General features: G+C 43.3%; 1 protein-coding gene across 1 annotated transcript in view; it reads right to left on the bottom strand.

The window, feature by feature from the left end:
• Positions 1-9,736: 9,736 nt before the first annotated feature.
• The window catches only part of CNTNAP2 (contactin associated protein-like 2), a 1,278,915-nt gene continuing 1,267,912 nt past the window's right edge, over positions 9,737-20,739 (bottom strand). The window contains exons 23-24 of the mRNA XM_005862840.2: positions 16,309-16,389; positions 9,737-14,872 (exon numbers count right to left, since the gene is read on the bottom strand). Of these exons, the coding sequence (XP_005862902.1) occupies positions 14,673-14,872; positions 16,309-16,389 (281 nt within the window). The 3' untranslated portion in view covers positions 9,737-14,672. The remainder of the gene's footprint in view (positions 14,873-16,308; positions 16,390-20,739) is intronic.

The raw sequence follows: 20,739 nt of genomic DNA, 5'->3' as shown, positions 1-20,739 counted from the left end.
TAGATCAGTGGTTCTCAACCTTGGCTGCACATTAGAATCACCTGGGAATCTTTTTAAAATCCTGATTTCTGGGCCTCATCCTCCGGAAATTCTGTTTCTTTGTTACTAATGTTGTGGCCCCACCCCATAACAAAGAAACAGAATTTCCAGAGGATGAGGCCCAGAAATCAGGATTTTAAAAAGATTCCCAGGTGATTCTAATGTGCAGCCAAGGTTGAGAACCACTGGGTTAGACATTTATATAACTTACAAAGCGATCCCCCCAGTGAATCCAGTACCCTCCTGGCACCATCCATAGTTATTACAACATTCCTGGCTTTATCTCCTATCTGGACTTCACATCCCTGTGACTATTTTTATAATCCCTTCCCCCTTTTCATCTATCCCCACCCCACAACCCTCCGTTTGTTTTCTGTATCTATGAGTGTTTCTGTTTTGTTCGTTTATTTTGTTCTCTAGATTCCATATGTAAGTGAAATCATATGGTATTTGTCTCTCTCTGTCTGACTTATTTCACTTAGCACAGTAACCATTTTTAAGTGTATAATTTGGTGGTGTTAAGAACACTTACATTGTTGTGTGACCATGAGACCATCACCACCATTTCCAAAACTTTATTATCTGAAGCAGAAACCCTGTACCCATTAAGCAATCGCCCATTCCTGCCCCCCAGCCCCTACTAACTTCTATTCTACTTTCTGTCTCTATGCTTGGCCTATTCTAGATACTCCACATAAAGGAATCGTACAATACTTGTTCTTTTGTGTCTATCTTTTTTCACTTAGCATAATATTTCAAGGTGCAGCCATGATTAAGGAAGATTTTAAATAAACGTTCAGTGGTGATAGAAAATTCTGACATTGTAATAATTTGAAAAATATTATTGCCCTGACGGTAACTGACATTTACTTAGCACTTACTATGTGCCAGGCACTGTGCTTTAAAAATCCTTCTCAGACCAACACAATAAAAAGGTTAGTATTTATCAATTTCATGTTTCAGGTGAAGAGGTTAAGGATTTAGTGAGATTAAGCCAAACCAGTAAAAGGGTTGAGTCAGTCAACTGGCTCCGGGTTGAAATACTTACTTCCTAAACTCCTGCCAGTCTGATTAGTCTTTCCTTGTTCTCTTTGTCCATTGCACCTCTGTTTGAACCTTTAAATTAGCACCTACTACAGACTCTTGGGTATTAGACTTACCTGTGTGTATGTCCTGTCTGCCTGACAGGATGAGTTCCAGAGAAGAGACACCGTATCGTTCATTTTTATCTCCAGGGCTCAGCACTGTGTTGGCACGTCGCAGGTACTCAATAGATGCTTGTTGAACTGACGGAAGCATCTTAGCCTGAGTGCCACAGAGTTAGACTGTATGAAGAGCACTCGCCATACTCTTATTTATTTAATCAAGGCTTTTAAAACCACGAGGCAACTTGGCTTGCTTCCTGGAAATCACTCCACCTGCTCTACCACTCTGTTCCAGCTCCCCCCAGGGGACGTAGGAAGAAAAATTAAAACCACAGGCCCTTGTTGCCATAATACTGGTTTTTCCACTGTGGTTGCTGTTGAGAGTTTCGTTCTTCCAGCTTTTAAGGATAGACTTGACTAGGAGTCCAAGCAAATATAATTAAAAGCACATTTTCCTATTTATAACTTTCCTGTAACCAGAGGAAAGCTGCCATAGGCCTCCGTGCCCCTGACACGCATGACCAATAGATTATACTCTGGCTGTGTTTTCACGTGGATATTAGGGAATCGCATTACAGAGTGACGTCTCACCCACACAAAGAGGCATGGGGAACAGCAGTACCAGGGGGATAGGCAGTACCACGGGGGAGAGACGAAGAGAACCAGAGTGAACATATGAAAGGATGTCCTTTACCTCTGAGTCCTAAACACTGTGGCCTCCCCGGCTATGGAAGAGGTTTTGCAGAAAGAGTCAGTTATGACATGTGTTGGTTTCAAGACAGGGACATAGATGTTGTTAAAAAATGGCCCAACTGACTCACTGTGATGCATGGAATTATGAATAAATACATCCTAAGACCTTCTTCCCAGGAACTGTTCCAAAGATGGCATTTCTTCTCTTTTCCTAATTGAGGTTGGTGTGAAGGGGTGGAGTGTAGCCTGATGTATGGAGAATTACACTCAGGAACCGCTATGCACCATAGAGGCCCTCTGCAACTATTTCCCAAACCAAATTTGACTCCAGGGGTTGCCTCTCCCTTCAGAGTCTGCCCCTGGTTAATAGGGCTGTCGGTCAAGTTCTACACATTCCTTTCCTCTTGGGGAGCCCTTTAGTCTCTTGGTCCTGCCCTACTCACCTGCATTCAGGTAAGCCAGGGTTGCCGCCTAATCCACACTCAGATATTAGTCAATGGTTAAAATACTGGCTGACGAGAGACTTGCAGGTCAGGGCATTTTTCATTTATTAGGAAGCTGGAAGAATGAAAACCCTCATAGACTCAAAAGAAAGGGAAGTTCTGGCTTCTTGGCAAATGTGTGTGTGAAACGCTCAGGTGGGAGAGCTTATCTGGGGAGCCTTGAAACAGACCACAACAGGCTCCGAGGGAAGCGTCTATGACAGCCAGGAATGAGAACTGGTTTTAACCTCTGGTCAGCAGCTTGGTTATTGAGATTCTAAGGATATTTATAAACCAAGAACTGTGGTCCTAAAGGTTTGGTGGGGATTTATCAGGTAAAGAAGTGGAACAGGGCATTCAAGCCCAAGGGAAGCATTGGGTGGCAAAGGGTGGGGGTTAGGGGTGTTTATGTGCATGTGAGTGCCTGTGTGAGTGCACACATGTGTGAGTGTTGTGTGAGTGTATGCGCATGTGTGTGTGCGAGTGTGCAGATCGTGTGATGGTGGTGTTGGGGTGCAGGTATTGAGAAATATTAATGTGTGCTTGTGGAACAGAATTGAACAGAAGAGAGGCTGGGAGATTGGGTGGGCAGAAGATAAGCCTAAAAATTAAAACAGTCTTTTTAGCAATGTTATACATGTTGAGAGAGTAATTATTTGATCAAATAAGAAAGTCCATAGTTGTAAATTGCTCCCTTGCTTAGGAGCCTGTCCTGGCTTTTGCCCACAGGATAAGCAGTTGGCTCTAATTTGTCTCATCTTATCTCTCCTCTTTCCTGTTCAGCTCCACCAACTACCCTCTGCTTTATCCTCAGCTTCTAACACACATCCCACTCTTATTACATGAATTTCCCTGAGAACAATGCCTTTCTATTCAAACCCTGCCCAGCCCAGGTGGCCTCCCCAGCTGGGTCTTCCCCAGTGAGTTAATCTCTCACACCCCCCTTTTCTGAATCTGGCAGCCATTTTCAAAGACTGCTGGTGGGGGTGTGAATTGGTGCAGATTGAAAAAAAAATCAAGAGCCTCATAAATGATCATATGCCACAGGGAGTTCTCAAAGGACTAACATCTGAAAAGTTGTTTACCCTCATTAGTAATCAGTGAAATGCAAATTAAAGAAAATTAGATTAATATTCAGATAGTATTTCCACCTCGGAAATTGCAGACATGGAAAAAATGCTAATGGTTAGAGTTGATAAGGGTATGAGGAGTATAAGTTGGTAAAATCTTTGGGAGGACACTTTGGCAATGTGAATCCAAGAAATAGACATACCAGTTGTTGGAGCACCCTATGTCTAGAAATTTATCACAAAGTAATGATGGAAAACACAATATCTATTTATGAGTATGTTCTTGGCAGCAATATTTCATAGGAAAAACTCAGATGCTATCTAAATGTCCAATAACAGAGGTAAAAAAAATGTCAAAATAGCAGAGAGTAACGTAAGTGTGGGTATAGCCACATTGAACACCATGCGGCCATTAAAACGATGGGAACTATTTAGTAATGGACAATGTGACTGTGTTCTAGTGTTAGAACACTGCACAAGAAAGACTACGTCTGATATGGTTCAGGGAGGCGACATTGTGCTCCCCCCAAACATATATTAAAGTCCTAATCCCTGGTACCTATGAATGTGATTTTATTTGGAAATAAGGTCATTGCAGACGAAATTAGTTAAGATGAGGTCATACTGGGGTAGAGTGTCCTTATCCAATATGACGGGTGTCTTTATAGGAAAGAAGAGACATAGACAGAGAAGAAGACCGTGTAAAGACAGATGTGAAGACAGAGGCAGACATTAGAGTTTCAGAGCCACAAGCTAAGGAAAGCCAGGGACTACCGGAAGCTGGAAGCTGGAGAAAGGATCTTTCTCTAGATCCCATAGGGAGAGAGCAGGGCCTGCTGACAGCTTGGTCTCAAACGTCCAGCTTCAGAACTGAGAGAGAATAAATTTCTGTTGTTTCAAGACATCCAAGTGTGTAGTAATTTGTCACAGCAGCCCTAAAAAACTAATACACCCATATGTCAGATATTACTATAGACAAGCATCATTGATTCAGTTATTTCTGAGTTCATTACAAATGAGTTATTTCTGGATCATTATAAATGATTCTGTTATTTCTGCGTTCCAAGTTAGAGGGGACACAGCCAGTCACCCCCACCTCAGCGCAGATTTGTATGGAGACTGGTGTCCCTGCGGGCTGGACTCACCTCCCAGTGGTGAAGGCCTGGGTGGCATTCCGGGCAGTGCCCATCCCTGCTCACTACAGAATATGTCTTACTCTGATCTATTCTGGGGTGAGGGCCATCAGAGTGTGTTGATGTAAATTCCAAGTGCCCCAGAGGACTTCTGTGGGTTTGGAGGTCCATAAGATTCCCATGGATGTGCCTTTGAGCCTCAGGGCCTTCTAGGATGGGGGAGGGTCGTGGCTACTTTGCCTCTATTTGTACTAAAATATTTGAGACCCCGATGGGTCATGGTACAGTCCTTTCCCAACACTGGGTCTAGCAGTATCAGCATTATTAGTTGAGTTTACCCGACCCACTTCACTAAGCCTCACTATCTTTCTAGGCTGATTTCCATTGCTTGCCTTCCTGGGGGACAATTGAGTTGAATCTGCTTATTCTGTTTCATAAATCTTTTTCCACTTAAAACTGCTCCTCCTTAGAAGTGAATTCAGCTTGTCCCACAAGGCCCAGGCCAGCACCTGTCTCTCCTAAAGCCCCTTTCTGCCTTGTGGGCCAGTGTTTGATTCACGAAGCACGCTGTCATTGTGTACTACGGCCCGAGTGTAGTTAGAGAGATGCTTTGTCTCCCCAGACGCTGGGTTCCCCATACTCAGATTAGATGAGTGGTAGTCTCACCCAGATAGCTCACCTGTGATATCTCCTCCCGCCTTTTTAGAGTTGGGGCATAGGTGACAGTTGTTTTCTGAAGAGGACACCCTCCTTGGAGCTTCTGCTGGTGATTGTCTGGGGATGGCCAGTGCGTCAAACCACGTTTCCAAGGAAGCTGATCACATGACCCCAGTGTCTGCTGTTTATTCCTTCTCCTAAATTGTTCCAGAAAATAGTTGTCTTCTTGAGAAGAACCAATACACATCTCCCTCAAAATCAATCACACAATACAGTACAGGCGTCAAGGCAAGTAACTCTGGTTCAGAATGACTTTGCCCTATTGGCCGGCTTCATATTTTGAGGATGATTCATATTGACTCATGTTTCTTTCCCGTATGTCCCAGAATTGCATTTTGTAACAGCAGACGGGGATGCTAATTACACGTTCGAGTTCGCTCCCGCAGTGAATTCGTGATGACAGGTCTGGCAGTAATCAATGTATCTGCTACACTTGTAATGATTTAATGCGAATGCCATGGTTACTGCTTGGAATAAAAGTGAATGGGCTCTCGCCTTGTCTGGGTAGCTCGGTTGGAGCGTCGTCCCATATACCAAAATGGTTGCAGGTTCGATCCCGTCAGGGCGCCTATGGGAGGCAACTGATCAATACTTCTCTCTCATATGGATGCTTCTCCCCCTCTCTCTTCCACCCTCTTTCTCTAGAAGTCAATAAAAAAACATATCCTCTGGTGAGGATTAAAAAACAAACAAACAAGCAAATGGGTTCTGCACATTTAGGTAGGAGTCACAACTTGATCACCCAGAAGTACATTACAGAAGCTTCCTGTATTTTTGACAGAGCCCAAGGCGGCCTTCCAGCAAGAGCTGTGATTTCCCCAGAAACCTTTTCTTTGCAATGAGGTGCATAGTAGGCAACACCTGCCCTCGGGCCCAGCTTCAGAAATATCACTTCAGCAGAAGGGTGTGCTGGTTCAACTGGACATGAGGAAAAAATAATTATTTCACAATGAATGTGTCAGTCCACCCAGGAGTCAGAAGTCAAACTATGAGCTCCTTTCCCCTGTGACTTGCTACTGGGGCTGAGGCATGAAGGGGGCGGGCCCCCGGGCAGCAGTCCCACAGTGGACAGTCAGTGGTGGGTCCCCCATTCTTGCCCCTCAAGCAACCTCTAGAGTCAGCTCCTACACTGCCTTCCTCAGACTGTTTCTCCCTCCATTGCAGCCGCCTGTGGCTCGAGGATGAATGAGCAGGAGAGGAACCTCAGCACCGGCGAAGCTGCCTAAACCTTGGGTAGTGTGCTTTCATTTCGCTGACTTGCGTGTGCCCGCAAGGCTGACAGCGGTCCCCACGGGGCTGGGCCATGAGGAGGGTGGGCATGGACCTGCGAGGGGGAGTGCAGTCCAGCGGATGGGCACAGGCCGGGCACTTCCCCACTGGGCACCTGGCCCCCTGACCCACCGCCAGCCCGATGGGCCTCACCTCCCTGGGAGACTCACAGTCCTCACCTTTCTCTTGCTTCTGCAGCATTTCCGGGTTACATGAAGAGAGAGAGCCACCCCTTTGTGTGGGTTTTCATCCTGTTAAGGAACCCACTACCGTTGGCTTGAGATGGTACGATTTTAGCTGCATTTCGAGTCTCAGAGATACACCTGGAAAGATCAGACTAAATGATCTGCCTCTTAAACATGTATGTGTCCCAAACGATTCTGCTTTCTACCCTGAGGTGCCTGGAGGAACCCTCGGTGATGGTGGGCTTCATGTGTCCATGGTCCAGGCTCTGGTGCCCAGGTCTTGGTCAAACATGAGTCTGGATGTTGCCGTGAGGTCGTTCTGTAGATGGGATTAACATTGACAATTAGCTGACATCATGTAAAGGCCATGACCCTCGTAATGTGGATGGGCCTCATCTGATCAGTTGAAGGCCTCCAGAGCAAAACTGAGGATTCCTGGAAAAAACGGAATTCTACCACAAGACCGTAACATAGAAGTCCTGTCTGAGTTTCCAAATGGCGGGCCTGACCTATGGATTTTGGACTTACTGGCTACAATTACAATCACAGGAGCCAATTCCTTTCAAATCAATTTCTCTCTCATTCTCATATTCTCTATGTCTCCCCCACAAAAAACATAAATATTCAAGTTGTTCTTTTTCAGTCTCTCCAGCTCTGAATTTGCTCAGAACAAATGGTGACATGTGAGGAGTGAAGAAGACATCATCTCTAGACCTGTTGGGTAGTATCTTCTCCCAGGTATACTCACCCTCCTCTAATCCAAGGCTCTCTCTCGTCTTTGCACGATCATTCCTCCAGTTCTCTGTCCCCTCTACAGAGAAGTCCTCCCTCACCACTCGGGGAAAGCAGCCGTCCAGCATGCTGTCATAGTCCCCTATTCAAATGAATTAAATTTAATATCCTGCCAGAAATGATGTTTTCTTGTATATTTCTTTACCTATTTGCCTAGTATCTTTCTCCTCTCACTAGAACCTAAGTTTCCTGAGAGCAGAGATGTGTCTGTCTTGTTCTCTAGTGAATTCTGAGAGCCCCAAATAGTGCCAAGTGCATTGGAGGCACTCCAGGAATATTCATTAAGTAAATTGATTTTCTAATTTGATTTTCCTATAAAATTCAGGTAGTGGTATAATTATTGAAATAATCTTACTCATTTTTGGAAGATGATTATTTGTTTTGTTTTTGCCTTCAATAGTTCTTACTAGCTGCCCTGAGATATTTTTTCCTTTATTTGTTCTAAACGTGCCTTCTTTCTGGCTTCAAAGGCTGCCCCTGGTCCCTAAAGCCCGGGTCTTAGGGAGTCCGCTCATAGTCACCCTCTCTATACCTTTCGTGACTTAAAAGCTTGCCCTAGTGTCTCAAATTAGCTCTCACCTTCCTAGACATAAGAATTTATCTTCCAAGCTTCTATTTATGAAACCAAAATAAATTCATTATTTTCATCACCTTGGCCTTTTTAAATCTCTGTCACATCTTTTTAAATTTTATAATTTGAGTTTCTATTTTTAGGAGAAATGATGAACTTTCTCATGCATTATTAGTCGATTCAGGGGACATAAAAAAATGTTCCTTTCACTCCTTTGGGGAAGACTTGACGTACATGTTTATTTTCCCTGTCCCAAGAGATTCACCTTACCACCTCATACCCAAAGGATAAATTAAGATGAGTGGAAAGATGGTGGAAGCGTGATTGGGGAAAAAACCCCTTGCATTCTCTTCCTGGTAAAACTGCTTTGAGCTGTGGTCATTGTCGACATCTTGAGCTGTTTGAGGAGGGGACGGCGGGTTGCTGGTAGGAAGGAGTCTTCAGGCACAGGAATTATTTAGCCCAGGCTTCACTGAATTCGAGGCTTTCAGAGGGACCAAGGAAAGATGGGCATATGCTAAGGATTACTCACCTAATACTTGCTTTAAAGAGTTAGTTTTCATACATAGGCTCCTCTGGGAGGACACAAACCCTTTCTCAAAAAATAATACAATGACTTTCTCTTTTCTGTGTTCTGGTAAGTCCATCATGCCATATTATCACCAACAAATCAGATGTAGTTTCTCCAACATACCTCTTCCCCTATAACTCCCTCTTCTTCCCTCCCCTGTCTCTCTACCCCCCATTCATTTCACAAGCATTGCCTGATGCACAATAAAGCCCCAGTCCTCCTGGAACTCACCCATCTCCATGGCCGTGGGTTTGTGGGAGGGAAGTGAGCATGTCCTGGCTCAAATGCTCTTGTTGCAGACAGTAAACCCTGGACTTGCTGGCTCACCCTTAAACATGTGTTTGTTAAGAACATTTAGAACTGCTGGTTGTCAAGGGACTTGATGACATTCTCCCTGTACCGGTTGGACCACGTTCGAAAAGCAGCATGACAAGATCCTATGGCATAATGCTTTCTAAATGGACTGGCGTGCCACTGCTGAGGCTGTGGATTGGCCCTGAGAACTGCTGAGGAGCAGAGAAGGTTGGGTGTTAACTGGCATAAAGGCTTCACTGAAAACTGATGAAAAGAAAATGCCTTCCCAATGGTAACAGAAGACCAGAAAGAGGTGGTGATAACTCAGGACGACAGCTCTTAATACACACGGAGCACATTTAGGAAGGTCCGCACCTCCAGGCAGTGCAGAGCCCTGGGATCTAGTTCACTGGCCTGGATCCATGTGTCCATCATCCAGTGTTACTTCCTCATTCCGAATAAGGCTCAGAATACGCTCTGGACATCGCTGGACTCTTTCCACATTTTACCAAGCTGTGTGTACATTAAACCAAAACGTGAAGCCAATATCCATGAAGCACTTTAAGAAAAATGGGAGAGGAGAGGAGTGTGTGGCCAAGGAAGGTTAACAATGGGTGCATCTATATAATACCTGCTTGGAGGAGGGGCTGTATCTTCACAGCTTTGGAAAGATTATGTTCCCAAGAGATGTATACTTCAGGGCTTGGAACTTTCTTTGCTGAAAGCTGATAATTGCTTCTAAGAGAATCGAGTGGAACAAAACACAGAAAACCACTTTTAGGATAATTAAAACTATTTTGGATTTTTTATTTATCAATCTGGTTTCTAATATAATTTTAGTTAAATGAAAGAACATTCACAAAGAATATTAGGCATACATACATAATTTCCTTCTTTCATTCTAGTTTACATGCTGCTGCTTTTAGAGAGTGAAATTTTGTGTTATTTCATAGGAATGGGACCCTCATTGACTTTACAGAAAGAATATTTACGCCAACTCTTCACAACGCTAACCTCCATAGTCACCATGCTCACTGAAAAAATGGAAAACGCGAAGAAAGAAAACTTAGATTGAGCGACACTGGGAACTGTCTCGGCCTACGTGAGAGGGACCTCCGTGTTCTCATAGCCATCCAGAGTCCAGCACTGACTAGAAATAAGCCAAGGCTTGAGAATGGTGCAGGCCGTCCATAGACCTGTTCTTAAAGAACATTTTCATCTGGAAAATAAACTTGTGAATGCATGTTAGACATTAATACCTAGGTGCCCCTCTGCCTTTATTCCTCTGACAGTCTGTTCTCAACGGGAGTTAACCAATTTTTCAACTCTACCATCGGTTTACATACCACTTATATCCAAAAAATACTGCTGGGTAAGGAATAGGACGTTTCCAACGTTATCATGCAGAGCCAGCAGGCTACACAAAAAGTCACATTTGTTGTTCGTATTATCTTACTTAGAAGCCAGTTAATCACACCGAGGGCGGGGGTAAACTGCAGGCGGATTAGTGGGAACTGAGGGCTTTATGCACGCGAAGTCCTGATTTCTCTGGCTCTGTCCAGGCTGTGTTGCCTCTCGCAGTGTTGACAGTTGGCCCCTTGGCACTCTACCTGATGAATAACTTAGCAGTTGATTGTGCAGTGATGCCCTGCATATCTCCACCTTCCCCGACATGGCCACGTTGTTTCTTTGGATATGACTTACAACCACAACCTGGAAAGCACGTCTTCTACTATAGGCCCCATTGACTCTGGCCCTTATATTTGGGTTTCCAAGTATTCTCCCGTCAGGAATCGGGGCCCCTCACAATTGTCTTATAAAGTCGGTAAAACAGCTCTAACTTAAATATAGGCAAAGGAGGACAGAGGTTCAGCGACTTGGCAAAAGTCACAGAGCAAAGCAGGGAGAAAGAGGAAGGGTTGGGCCTCTGTCAGCTGACTCTCAGGGTCCTCACTCCCAAAATATCATTTAAAAAATGGTGCCCATTGTTTTTTAGTCCAAATTGGCAAGCCTCACTATTATTGTTTCTCACCGATTTCAGGATCAGCTCGTTCTCCTGGGATGGCAGTTTGTGACCTATATTTGGCTGGTTAACTGGAATTCAATGAATAATTTGATTTGATAATTTGCTGTCTTTCTTTTTGAAAACTGCTTGGTAGGATGATGAAAAGGAGCACATATGAGGAGGTTCAAACCAGGTGCTAATCGTTTGGAGGTGTGAGACCTAAAGCAGCCATGAACATGTTTACCCCGGAAGAACAAGCGGAAGACTAGAAAAGAACTGATCCTCTTATAGAGGGAAATCAAAGCCTCTTCTTGACCTTCCGCTGACACTCTGCTTTCATATCCGGTAGCGGTAGCTGTTTCCTCAAGTGCCTTCTCTGGTGTGGCTTGTGTCTTTGTGCCCATCTCTCAGCTGGCACCTGGTGGTTCAACAGATGTTCAACCATAACATGAAAATCTCTTCGGCTGGTACCAATTCTTCTTTCCGTGCCCCTTAATTCCTGCTCCTGTTAGCAAAGGTGGCTCATTTATCAAATGCAGGCAACAGGACATTTTCCAACAAGGGCACTCACTCCAAACTCTCGTTCCCAGCTCTTCAGTAAAAACTTCATATAAGTCTCTTGACTTGAGCTGTTGGTTGAAAGCCACAAGGAAAAATGTAGTCCTATACAGAAGGGCCGGAGGAGAGCTTAACCATACAGTAACTTCTCACCTCTGGAGCTAGCTTCCCTGAGCTCTATGGAATGTTATATTGAGAGCTTAGAATGGCACTGATTTTCTGTTCATTCAAAGTCCCCACTGCTGGCTTCTCAGACATAGGTGCTTGCTTTATACACAGAAGCCATTTCCTGCACAAGCAGCACTAAGCCCAGGAGGAGCTTTCCCTGTGACTGTCAACCGGCCTCTTGTTTTAAAAAAACGGTTTTGTTTTGTCTGTTCTTATCATGTAAAGATGCATTACCGCTGGCCTTTTGTGCTTGACTGCTGATGCATTGGGATGGAAGATGTTGCGATTCTGCGGCATATGGCTGACGAAGCAAGATTAGGCACCACGCTTGGGCCCTGTATCCGGCTGGCTAGGCTGCTCTGTCCTGAACTTTCAAGGGAGGGAGTTGGAAAGAAGCTGGTTTCCTTTCTTTACGTAAACAAGTTGTTAACCATTTAGAAAGGACTGAATAGAGGCTTCATAAACAGACTCAGGAGTTACTGTGAAGACCACAGTCCCAAAGAGAAGTCAGATCTCCAGCCTTCTTTTGGCACTTAATTCCTTATCCACCTTTTTGTGTCCTGTCTGCTGGCAGGATTGTAACCCCTTTAAGGGCAGAGACGGTCATACCTCTGTCCGTCCTAAACATCCCAAATGATGGTGCTGTGGGAGACCCACTGTTCCCGGGAGGCATTCCAGTGCCCTAGGTTTGGAAATTCAGTCAGAGAAGTGTTGGGTATTACTTTTAACATTTTATAGCAGGAAAGTGGAAAGAAGAGAGAGAAGAGAAAGGGTGAGAACATTTTCGTATCAGGGACTGTTTTGATTGTTTTAATTCCCTAACCATATGGGGGAACAGGGGAAGTGTTGAGACAATATATAGAGAACAAAGCTATCAAGGAAAATGCAAGAAATAACCAATCTGCATTATTTGTTAAGTACAAAGGTAATGCCTGTAAAATAGGTTTCTTAAAAAATCAGAAACATATCTGTAATACAACGTTTAAAATTTTCTTTTTCAATTTGATAATACATAAAAGAGCCCCGAATGGAGGCATCTCGGTTCAATCAATAGCCGTTGTTTTCTATGTCATTTGTAAATGTTACAGTGTTCTGATATTTATCATATTAAATACTTTTCATTTTTAATGTGATTTACAGGAGAGTGATTAAGACCCTTCTTAGTTTCATGAGAGGACTTGAGGTCAGCAACTGGAAAAAGGGGTTTGGATTCCCGTGTGTTCTGTCACCGTGGCTTGAACGAGTCGTGTCTCCTGTGGAATGTGCCAGTACTTGTGCCACGTACCTCTGGCAGCTATGGACAACATTTTCCTGACTCAGGAAATTGAGGTCCTCCAATAATTTTGGCATACCCAGTAAGTGGAAAAGTATGCATATACACAAGTAAACTAGAATTTCCATTTTACCGAGGCAGGCTATCAGAAAAATAGCATTGATACCTCTTTAACCTCATCTTACCTAGCAGGAGAAGGAAAACAAGTGGTCAAATATTGGAGTCTAAAATTTTTTTAAAAAGTATTAAGGATAAGAGCCTGAACTACAGTGGGGCTGTATAATGACCATAAATGGTAGTCATTCTAGAAATAACTTTTATGTAATCCTTTATTAAATAAGTGAAATTATTTTTTAGATGTTCCAATAGGAGCTCTGTCCCATCAGTTTACATACTGTAAGTCTATTATTTTTTAATAAAATCAATGAGTTATTTGTTGGAATAATTGGTGAAAGTTCCTGACTAAAGTGAGGTGTGAAATGACTAGACAGATACTCTCTCTGAGAAGCAATTTTGGAGACCAGGTTTGTGGTGAACCAGAGCTTCAAATGTATCTGCCAAGGAAGATCGCTGAACCAACGCAGCATGTCTGTTTTAGATGGAGCAATACAGGGAGTAGATGTAAAACATGGCAGTGTTTTTCCCAAAGGATTCCAGAGTAGTAGAAATACAAATAGCAATCACAACTTGGCTTTATTGTGTCCGTTCACTGTCTGCTAGTTTGTCACAGGTGCTTAAAAACTAGAGATTTAAAACAAACTGAGAACCACTTAATTTATGCATTAGCCAGACAGCGTCCATATTCTTACTACAGCTATGAAAGAAACAGAGCAAATGGATCATGACATGTGCCTCTAATCCTACAGTGAGATGCTTACACATCCATGTAACATAACCCAGTATGTTGTAGGTAGAGCGGAGGAAAGTCAGTGATAGGTACAGATACTGAACAGATCGAAGACTACAAACATAGAACAATATGATCTCACAGAATTCAATGAAAAATAAAACCAGCAATCCCAATGGGAAACCACTTGCCCTGGTACTTAATGCTTCTCTCCGTTGTGTTGATGATGTTGTTACCTCACAGGTGCCATACACCTTCTTCCTTTGGCTGCTTCAGGCAGGAACTCTGGGAAAATCGGCACAGGTTGAGGTCTAGTTGAAAACTGGCAAATAATAGGTTCTCTTTGCCTCTTTCTCCAATTTATAGGATACAAAAAAGAAACATCATATGAACATGAACTAGTAGCTACAATAGCCCATTAAAAGTTGACTATATGTGAAAGGAAAAGAATGCTGGAGGCCACGTGTCTGTGCATCAGCTTTCCTCAAGAAAAAATATGCACATTCTAAGGGCTCTTAAAAATGTAGAAAACTTGCCCTGTTACCATGGATTTTTAGAACACCTCTAAACACACACAAAATAGGACAGATTTTACCTACAAATTTCAACCATTGCTTAAACTCTAAAAGCATTTTTTGTATTATTTTGTTTTGATACAGAAGGGAGAACTCAGCTATAAAGAAATATTAAAAAGTATTATTATATATTTTTTGTGTGTGACGATCAGTCTCAAGAATTTTCTGTTGCTTGCCTCCCCCAACTTGTGCTGATATTTTAAAGGATGTGCTCAAGAGTATGAAGCAGGGTGCTTTTGTCCCTTTCCCTTCCCCCTCCCTATCCCACAGCCAAAGAGCCACCCCTCAAATGAGCCATTCCTTTTTGCTTTCGTCAATGGTCTCTGTGAAGTTGGGGTCGTTGTTCATGATGGCAGCATCTGCGCTCTCTGCTGACTCTGCTCCCTTCGCTTCGTTGGTGTGGTAGGTGCCCTTGTGACGGAACATGTAGCGAATGAGGAAGACCAAGGTGCAGAGAATGGTGAAAATCACCACAGCAATGACCCCTGGTGGAGACAGGACAAGGACTACAGGTTAAACTTAGTCTTACATATCCCACCAACACTTTCCCCCCACTTCACCATGGTTTCTTCAAACACTACCCTCTCCCATAAAAACACAAACCTCCAAAAACAATAACTGCAAAAACGAACAGAACTGAAAGGAGAATTAGACCAATTTACGGACTTGGAGATTTCAACACTCTTCTCTCAGTAACTGATAGAACAACTAAACAGAAAATCAATAAGAATTTAGAAGACCTAAAAAACATGACCTAAGGAAACAACACTAAGCCTACACATCTTCCTTAAAATAGAGGAGGAGGAAGTCCTATTCAACTCACTTTATGAGGCCAGTATTATCCCGATACTAAACCCACACAAACACATTATGAAAAAGAAAATCATCAAGCAATATTCCTCTTAAATAAAATTTAAAAATCAAACCTAGCAATATGTAAAAAATATATTATGATAAAGTGATGTTAATTCTAGGAATACAAGATTGGTTTTACCTTAAAAAAATAAAGCAATGTAATTTATCACATTAGGCAAATAAAGGAGAAAAACCATATGATAATCTCAATAGATGCAGAAAAAGCATATGGCAAACTTTGGAATTGGGAATAAGCAGCATCATAGATATATAAGTTATACTCAGAGAGGCAGAAACACTTTTATGAAATAAGACAGAAGCAGGGAGAGAATATGGCAATGGGCAACAGGGTTATCAATATTGATCCAAATATGAGGATTATCCCAGGAGAGTCTAATTATTCTACAGGTAGCCATGGTCAGAAGGAAAGACTGGAACAAATTAGATATTCTGGCTTATTAGCTTTCTGAAACTAGAACTGCACAGTCTTTCCAATTTTTGTAGTAAGCTATCCTGGACCATTTGGGACACGAGAGAATGAAAGTAAAAAAAGATAGGAGGGAGTAAGGACATGTCATGGCTATTGCCTCTCAGCTACTTACTTACATATTCAGATTTGGCTAGCTCACCATTATTCTTTTTTTACGGTGTGCATTAGAAAGTAGCCAGGTTACATTTCCACAGTTTATCCACATCCATACTTCATAATCTGAAGCCATATTTAAATAGCAAAATGAATACTAAAAATCTAGACAACCTGTTTTTCCCCTGGACCATGATTTTATTGCTTCTGGGCGGCTGGCATGACTCAGTGATTGAGCACTGACCTATGAACCAGAAGGTCATGGTTTGATTCCCAGTAGCAGCAAATGCCTGGGTTGCAGGCTCAGAGTGGGATGTGCAGGAGGCAGCCAATCAATGTTTCTCTCTCATCGTTGATGTTTCTATTTCTCTCTCCCTCTACTTGCCTCTCTGGAATTAATTAAAAAATATTTTTTAAAATAAAAAAATGACTGCTCCCCACAGGTGAGTAGGCACAGGAAAGCCTGTTCTGTACATCACCTACCTCCAATGATGGCCGAGTTTCTGTTGACTCCATTTCTTATAGCTTGGCCTTGTCCTGGGTTATATGGAAAATCAGCACTGGCTGTAGAGAAAGAAATGGAAAGTCAGGTCAGAGAGTGAGGTTTACCACTAATCCCAAGTAATGTGGCACCTGTCTTTTCATACAACTTTTTACTTCCCGTTTTCCCAAATGAGATGCCCATTTCAGGTGGACCCATCTCGCTGCTGCTTCCCAGGAGAATCACAGCAACATCCACCCCCATTCCTGCTGGTTTCCTTCACAGAGAAGTGCTGCAACTCCTTTGGAGGAGTATCAGAGACTCACACTACCCGGGCTGCCTGCTCCAGTTCCACTGACAGACAAGCTTATGGATTATAATACTTAAGTTTGGCTGAAACCTGCCTCCTGTCCACTTTTATCCCATTCACAACTGGTGGCAGTGGCTGTACTTACAGATGAGCTTGTTAAAGCATGCAGCATTACTTTAAAAAGCAATCACTTCTTGATATTAATATTTTACATGGCTCTAACAAAACATTGTACACTTCAGGAATATTTTATTTAATTTTATTTTATTTATTTATTTTTTTCAGAAAACTGAAGTTAATCTTTATTTTACTGATATGACAAAGCTTTCAATACTTTGGCAAATCAAAAAGTAAATTTAAGGAATGCAAAGAAATAACTGTAGTGTCAGTACTGAACAGCCCTAGACAGCTGTTTGCCATATTGAAGTTATTTTTAAAAAGTGCCAATACACTAACAATTCATGTCATTTCTGAAACAGGTTTCCTCCTTTGACCACTCTCTCTTCCCTCCAATTCCCTCATAACCATGTCTATATCCCCCAATGTATGCCTGTCACCTCTCTTGTCTTCATCTTTAGGTTTTTAAACTATTTCAAAATCCCTCCCCCCCTGACCTTCTCGCACACCCACTAACAATCCCTAATCTTAAATGAATCCAACAATCTGTTTTAGTCCTGCTTTCTCACGGCTGAAAAAATAGATACTTTCTTTGGTTGGCTTATTGTAAATTCATGATTTTCAAACTCATTTGAAAGTCAGTACTGATCAGTTCTCTTACTCATCAAGTGCTTTCTTACCATGCACCATTGTTCTTGGGCCTCCCATCTTCTTTTGCTTTCCTTCTGATATCACTCCCTGATGATGGCTTAATTTCCGATTTCACCAAGAAAATAACAGCATTCGGGCTTTATTTCCAAATGCACTCATCCTTCTCCTTTTGTTCAAAGCAAGAAATCATCCCTACTTCTTTCTGAGACTTTAGACATCTACCTGACTTCTTCACCTCGATTCTCCCCTTACCCAGAGTTTACCCATTAGCATTACCCAGAGTTTTGTCCTCAACAGGTTGATCTCATTCCATTTGTTCTCTGAGGATGTCTTCATTAACAATTATGGTTTTAAGCAACAGAATAAGTTCATGTTTCTAAGTTGATGATAGAATACCTAGTCCTGACTTGTTTTCATGTTGGATGTCCAAATGTACCTCAAAAACAACATAAAGAACATCTTTCCCCAAACCTGTACCTCCTATGTTATGTCAGTTAATCAAAGCATCAGTATCCTTAGTCACCAAAGCCAGAAATCATCCTAGACATCTTTCTTATTCTTCCCTGATACCTGATCCATTACTTTAGTGCCTGACACATAGTAGGGACTGAGCAAATATTTACTGAATGAGTGAGCAACATTTACCCATTTTTATTTCCATTTTCCTAGATTTTCTCCTTCCACCGCAGTCAGGTCCTTACCATCACTTGGCTGGATGAATGCCACTCCGTCAGCCATTGTCATTTTCCATGTTTTTTCTTCACTGATTACCATTTCCCTTAGTTTACAGCATAAACAAGAAAATAAATTTCTTTCCCTAAGCAATTGTCACATTTCTATCTCACCTTTCTTTCCTCTCTCCCCAGGCTTCTTTTAAGGTCTATAGCTCATTTCTTGACAAGACTAATTTAACTATAGTATCTTTATAGTGGGGTGAGTTCTAAACTATTGTTGGGGATTTTGACTACAAGCATTCCTCCCCTCCACCTCTGATCCTCAAACCTCAAGGGCTCCAAGAGCAGATCTCAGGGCAATCTGTTCTGAGAGGAAACCCTTCTGGCAAGCCCATTGAGACCCTAGTCAAGAACACACCCATTGTTTTGAAGAAGCCCTAAGGCCTGGGAAATAATAAAAATACAGGTAAACACTGAATACATAATAGCTAGTATTTATCAAGCACTTGCTATTGCTGAGAAATTCACATCAATTATCTTAAGCCCCTTAAAGAGCACCTGAACAGGTACTATTACTTATTACTTCCCATTTTACAGAAAACTAAATTTTAGAGAGAAATAACATGCTCCAAGTCAAAATGTAGATTCTTGAGCCAGCGTTCAAACTGGAAGTCTAAATGCCTAACTATTCTTAATCATTCCATTACATTCTCTTGGCTGTACCACAACAGGCTCTATAAGAAATAACAAGGACATAGTCATTCCTCAAGAAGCATGCAGGCTAGTCAAGGCAGTAAGACCAAAGTAGAGCTCGCAGGCTCACTCACACTTTGCACCTTTCAGATTATACTTGTGGATATCTGTCTTGTGTTATAGTTGTTTGTTTGTTTGTTTTTTATCGTCCTGAGACTGCTTTATTTCACTTAGCATAGTGTCCTCAAGGGTCATGCAGGTTGGAACATGGGCCAGAATGCCCTTCCTTTTTAAGGCTGTACTTTTCTTTTAAAGGAATTTTGGGAAAGTTTATTTGAGCCAAACTATGCAAGATCTAAAATGTTCTGGAGAATAACAGTTACTCAGCTTCTTCTCTGAATTTGAAATGAAGGAGGGGATATAAGGAAGGTTACATGAAGTTGGGAGAAGCAGGTGGAGACTGGATTAAAGGACAGTCAACAAGAGTGTGGTCTCTTCTTTAAAAAAAAAACCACAACGAGCAGCCTGGCGGTAAGGGGCTGGGGGCTGGTTGTGGGGGGCCTTCGAGGAGCTCAGGCTTCATCCCTGGGGAGGAGCAGAGGCTCTGCCCCAGGTGGTTCTGCGAAAACCTCAAGGGTGGGCACATGGCGGCTCCCAGAGACTCCTCATATTAATTACCTAATCACACCCCAAGGGTAATCAATCAACCCAGGAGTATTTAACCATAGCCAGCCCAGTGAGCCTGCGAGCTGAGTGAGCCTGCGAGCTGAGTGAGCCTGCGAGCTGAGTGAGCCTGCGAGCTGAGTGAGCCTGCGAGCTGAGTGAGCCTGCGAGCTGAGTGAGCCTGCGAGCTGAGTGAGCCTGCGAGCTGAGTGAGCCTGCGAGCTGAGTGAGCCTGCGAGCTGAGTGAGCCTGCGAGCTGAGTGAGCCTGCGAGCTGAGTGAGCCTGCGAGCTGAGTGAGCCTGCGAGCTGAGTGAGCCTGCGAGCTGAGTGAGCCTGCGAGCTGAGTGAGCCTGCGAGCTGAGTGAGCCTGCGAGCCCAGTGGTCGGCAAACTCATTAGTCAACAGAGCCAAATATCAACAGTACAATGATTGAAATTTCTTTTGAGAGCCAAATTTTTTAAACTTAAACTATATAGGTAGGTACATTGTTATTAACTTAATTAGGCACTCCTAAGGCTTAGGAAGAGCCACAGTCAAGGGGCCAAAGAGCCGCATGTGGCTCGCGAGCTGCACTTTGCCGACCACGGCCTTAGTCTAACCAGAACCATGGCTACTGAATGGCACCAGTAAAAATAAGAAATTTATAGTAGTTATTTGGCATAATTAAATGTGTACACACTGATGAAATAGGTCTGTGTTATGATTTAGGGAATATCTTAGTAAGGACTCAGCTTTTTTCTGTAAAAAAAGGCATTTAAAATATATGTTTTTATTGATTTTAGAGAGAGAGGAAGGGAGAGGGAGAGAGATAGAGAACCAGCAACCTTTTGGTGCACAGGATGATGCTCAACCGAATAAGCCACACTGGCCAGGGCAACATTCCCGGCTCTGCCCCTGCTACCCACGATCTCTGGCACCGCCCCTGCCAAGACCTAAGACCTCTGGTGGAGGCATTAGTCCTGGGCAGGAGACCCCCAGCTCCCCGCGATCTCCCGCTCTGCCCTTGCCTAGACCTAATGCCTCTGGCCAAGGCGTTAGGCCTGGGCAGGGGACCCCCAGCTGCCCAGGATCGCTGATTCCACTCCTGCTCCCTGCAATGGCTGGTTCCGCCCCTGCCCAGGCCTAACGCCTCTGGCCAAGGCGTTAGGTCTGTGTAGGGGACACCCAGCTCCCCACGATTGCAGGCTCCACCCCTGCCCAGGCCTAAAGTCTTTGGCCAAGGCTTTAGGCCTGGGCAAGTGATCCCTAGCTCCCTGTATTGCCAGGTCCCTCCCTGCCCAGCTCCCATTGCTGGCTCCACCCCTGCTTCCCGCTATCACTGGCC

The sequence above is a fragment of the Myotis brandtii genome, unplaced genomic scaffold, assembly GCF_000412655.1.
Source record: "Myotis brandtii unplaced genomic scaffold, ASM41265v1 scaffold168, whole genome shotgun sequence".
Taxonomy (NCBI): domain Eukaryota; kingdom Metazoa; phylum Chordata; class Mammalia; order Chiroptera; family Vespertilionidae; genus Myotis; species Myotis brandtii.
This window is presented reverse-complemented; position numbering and strand designations above follow the sequence as displayed.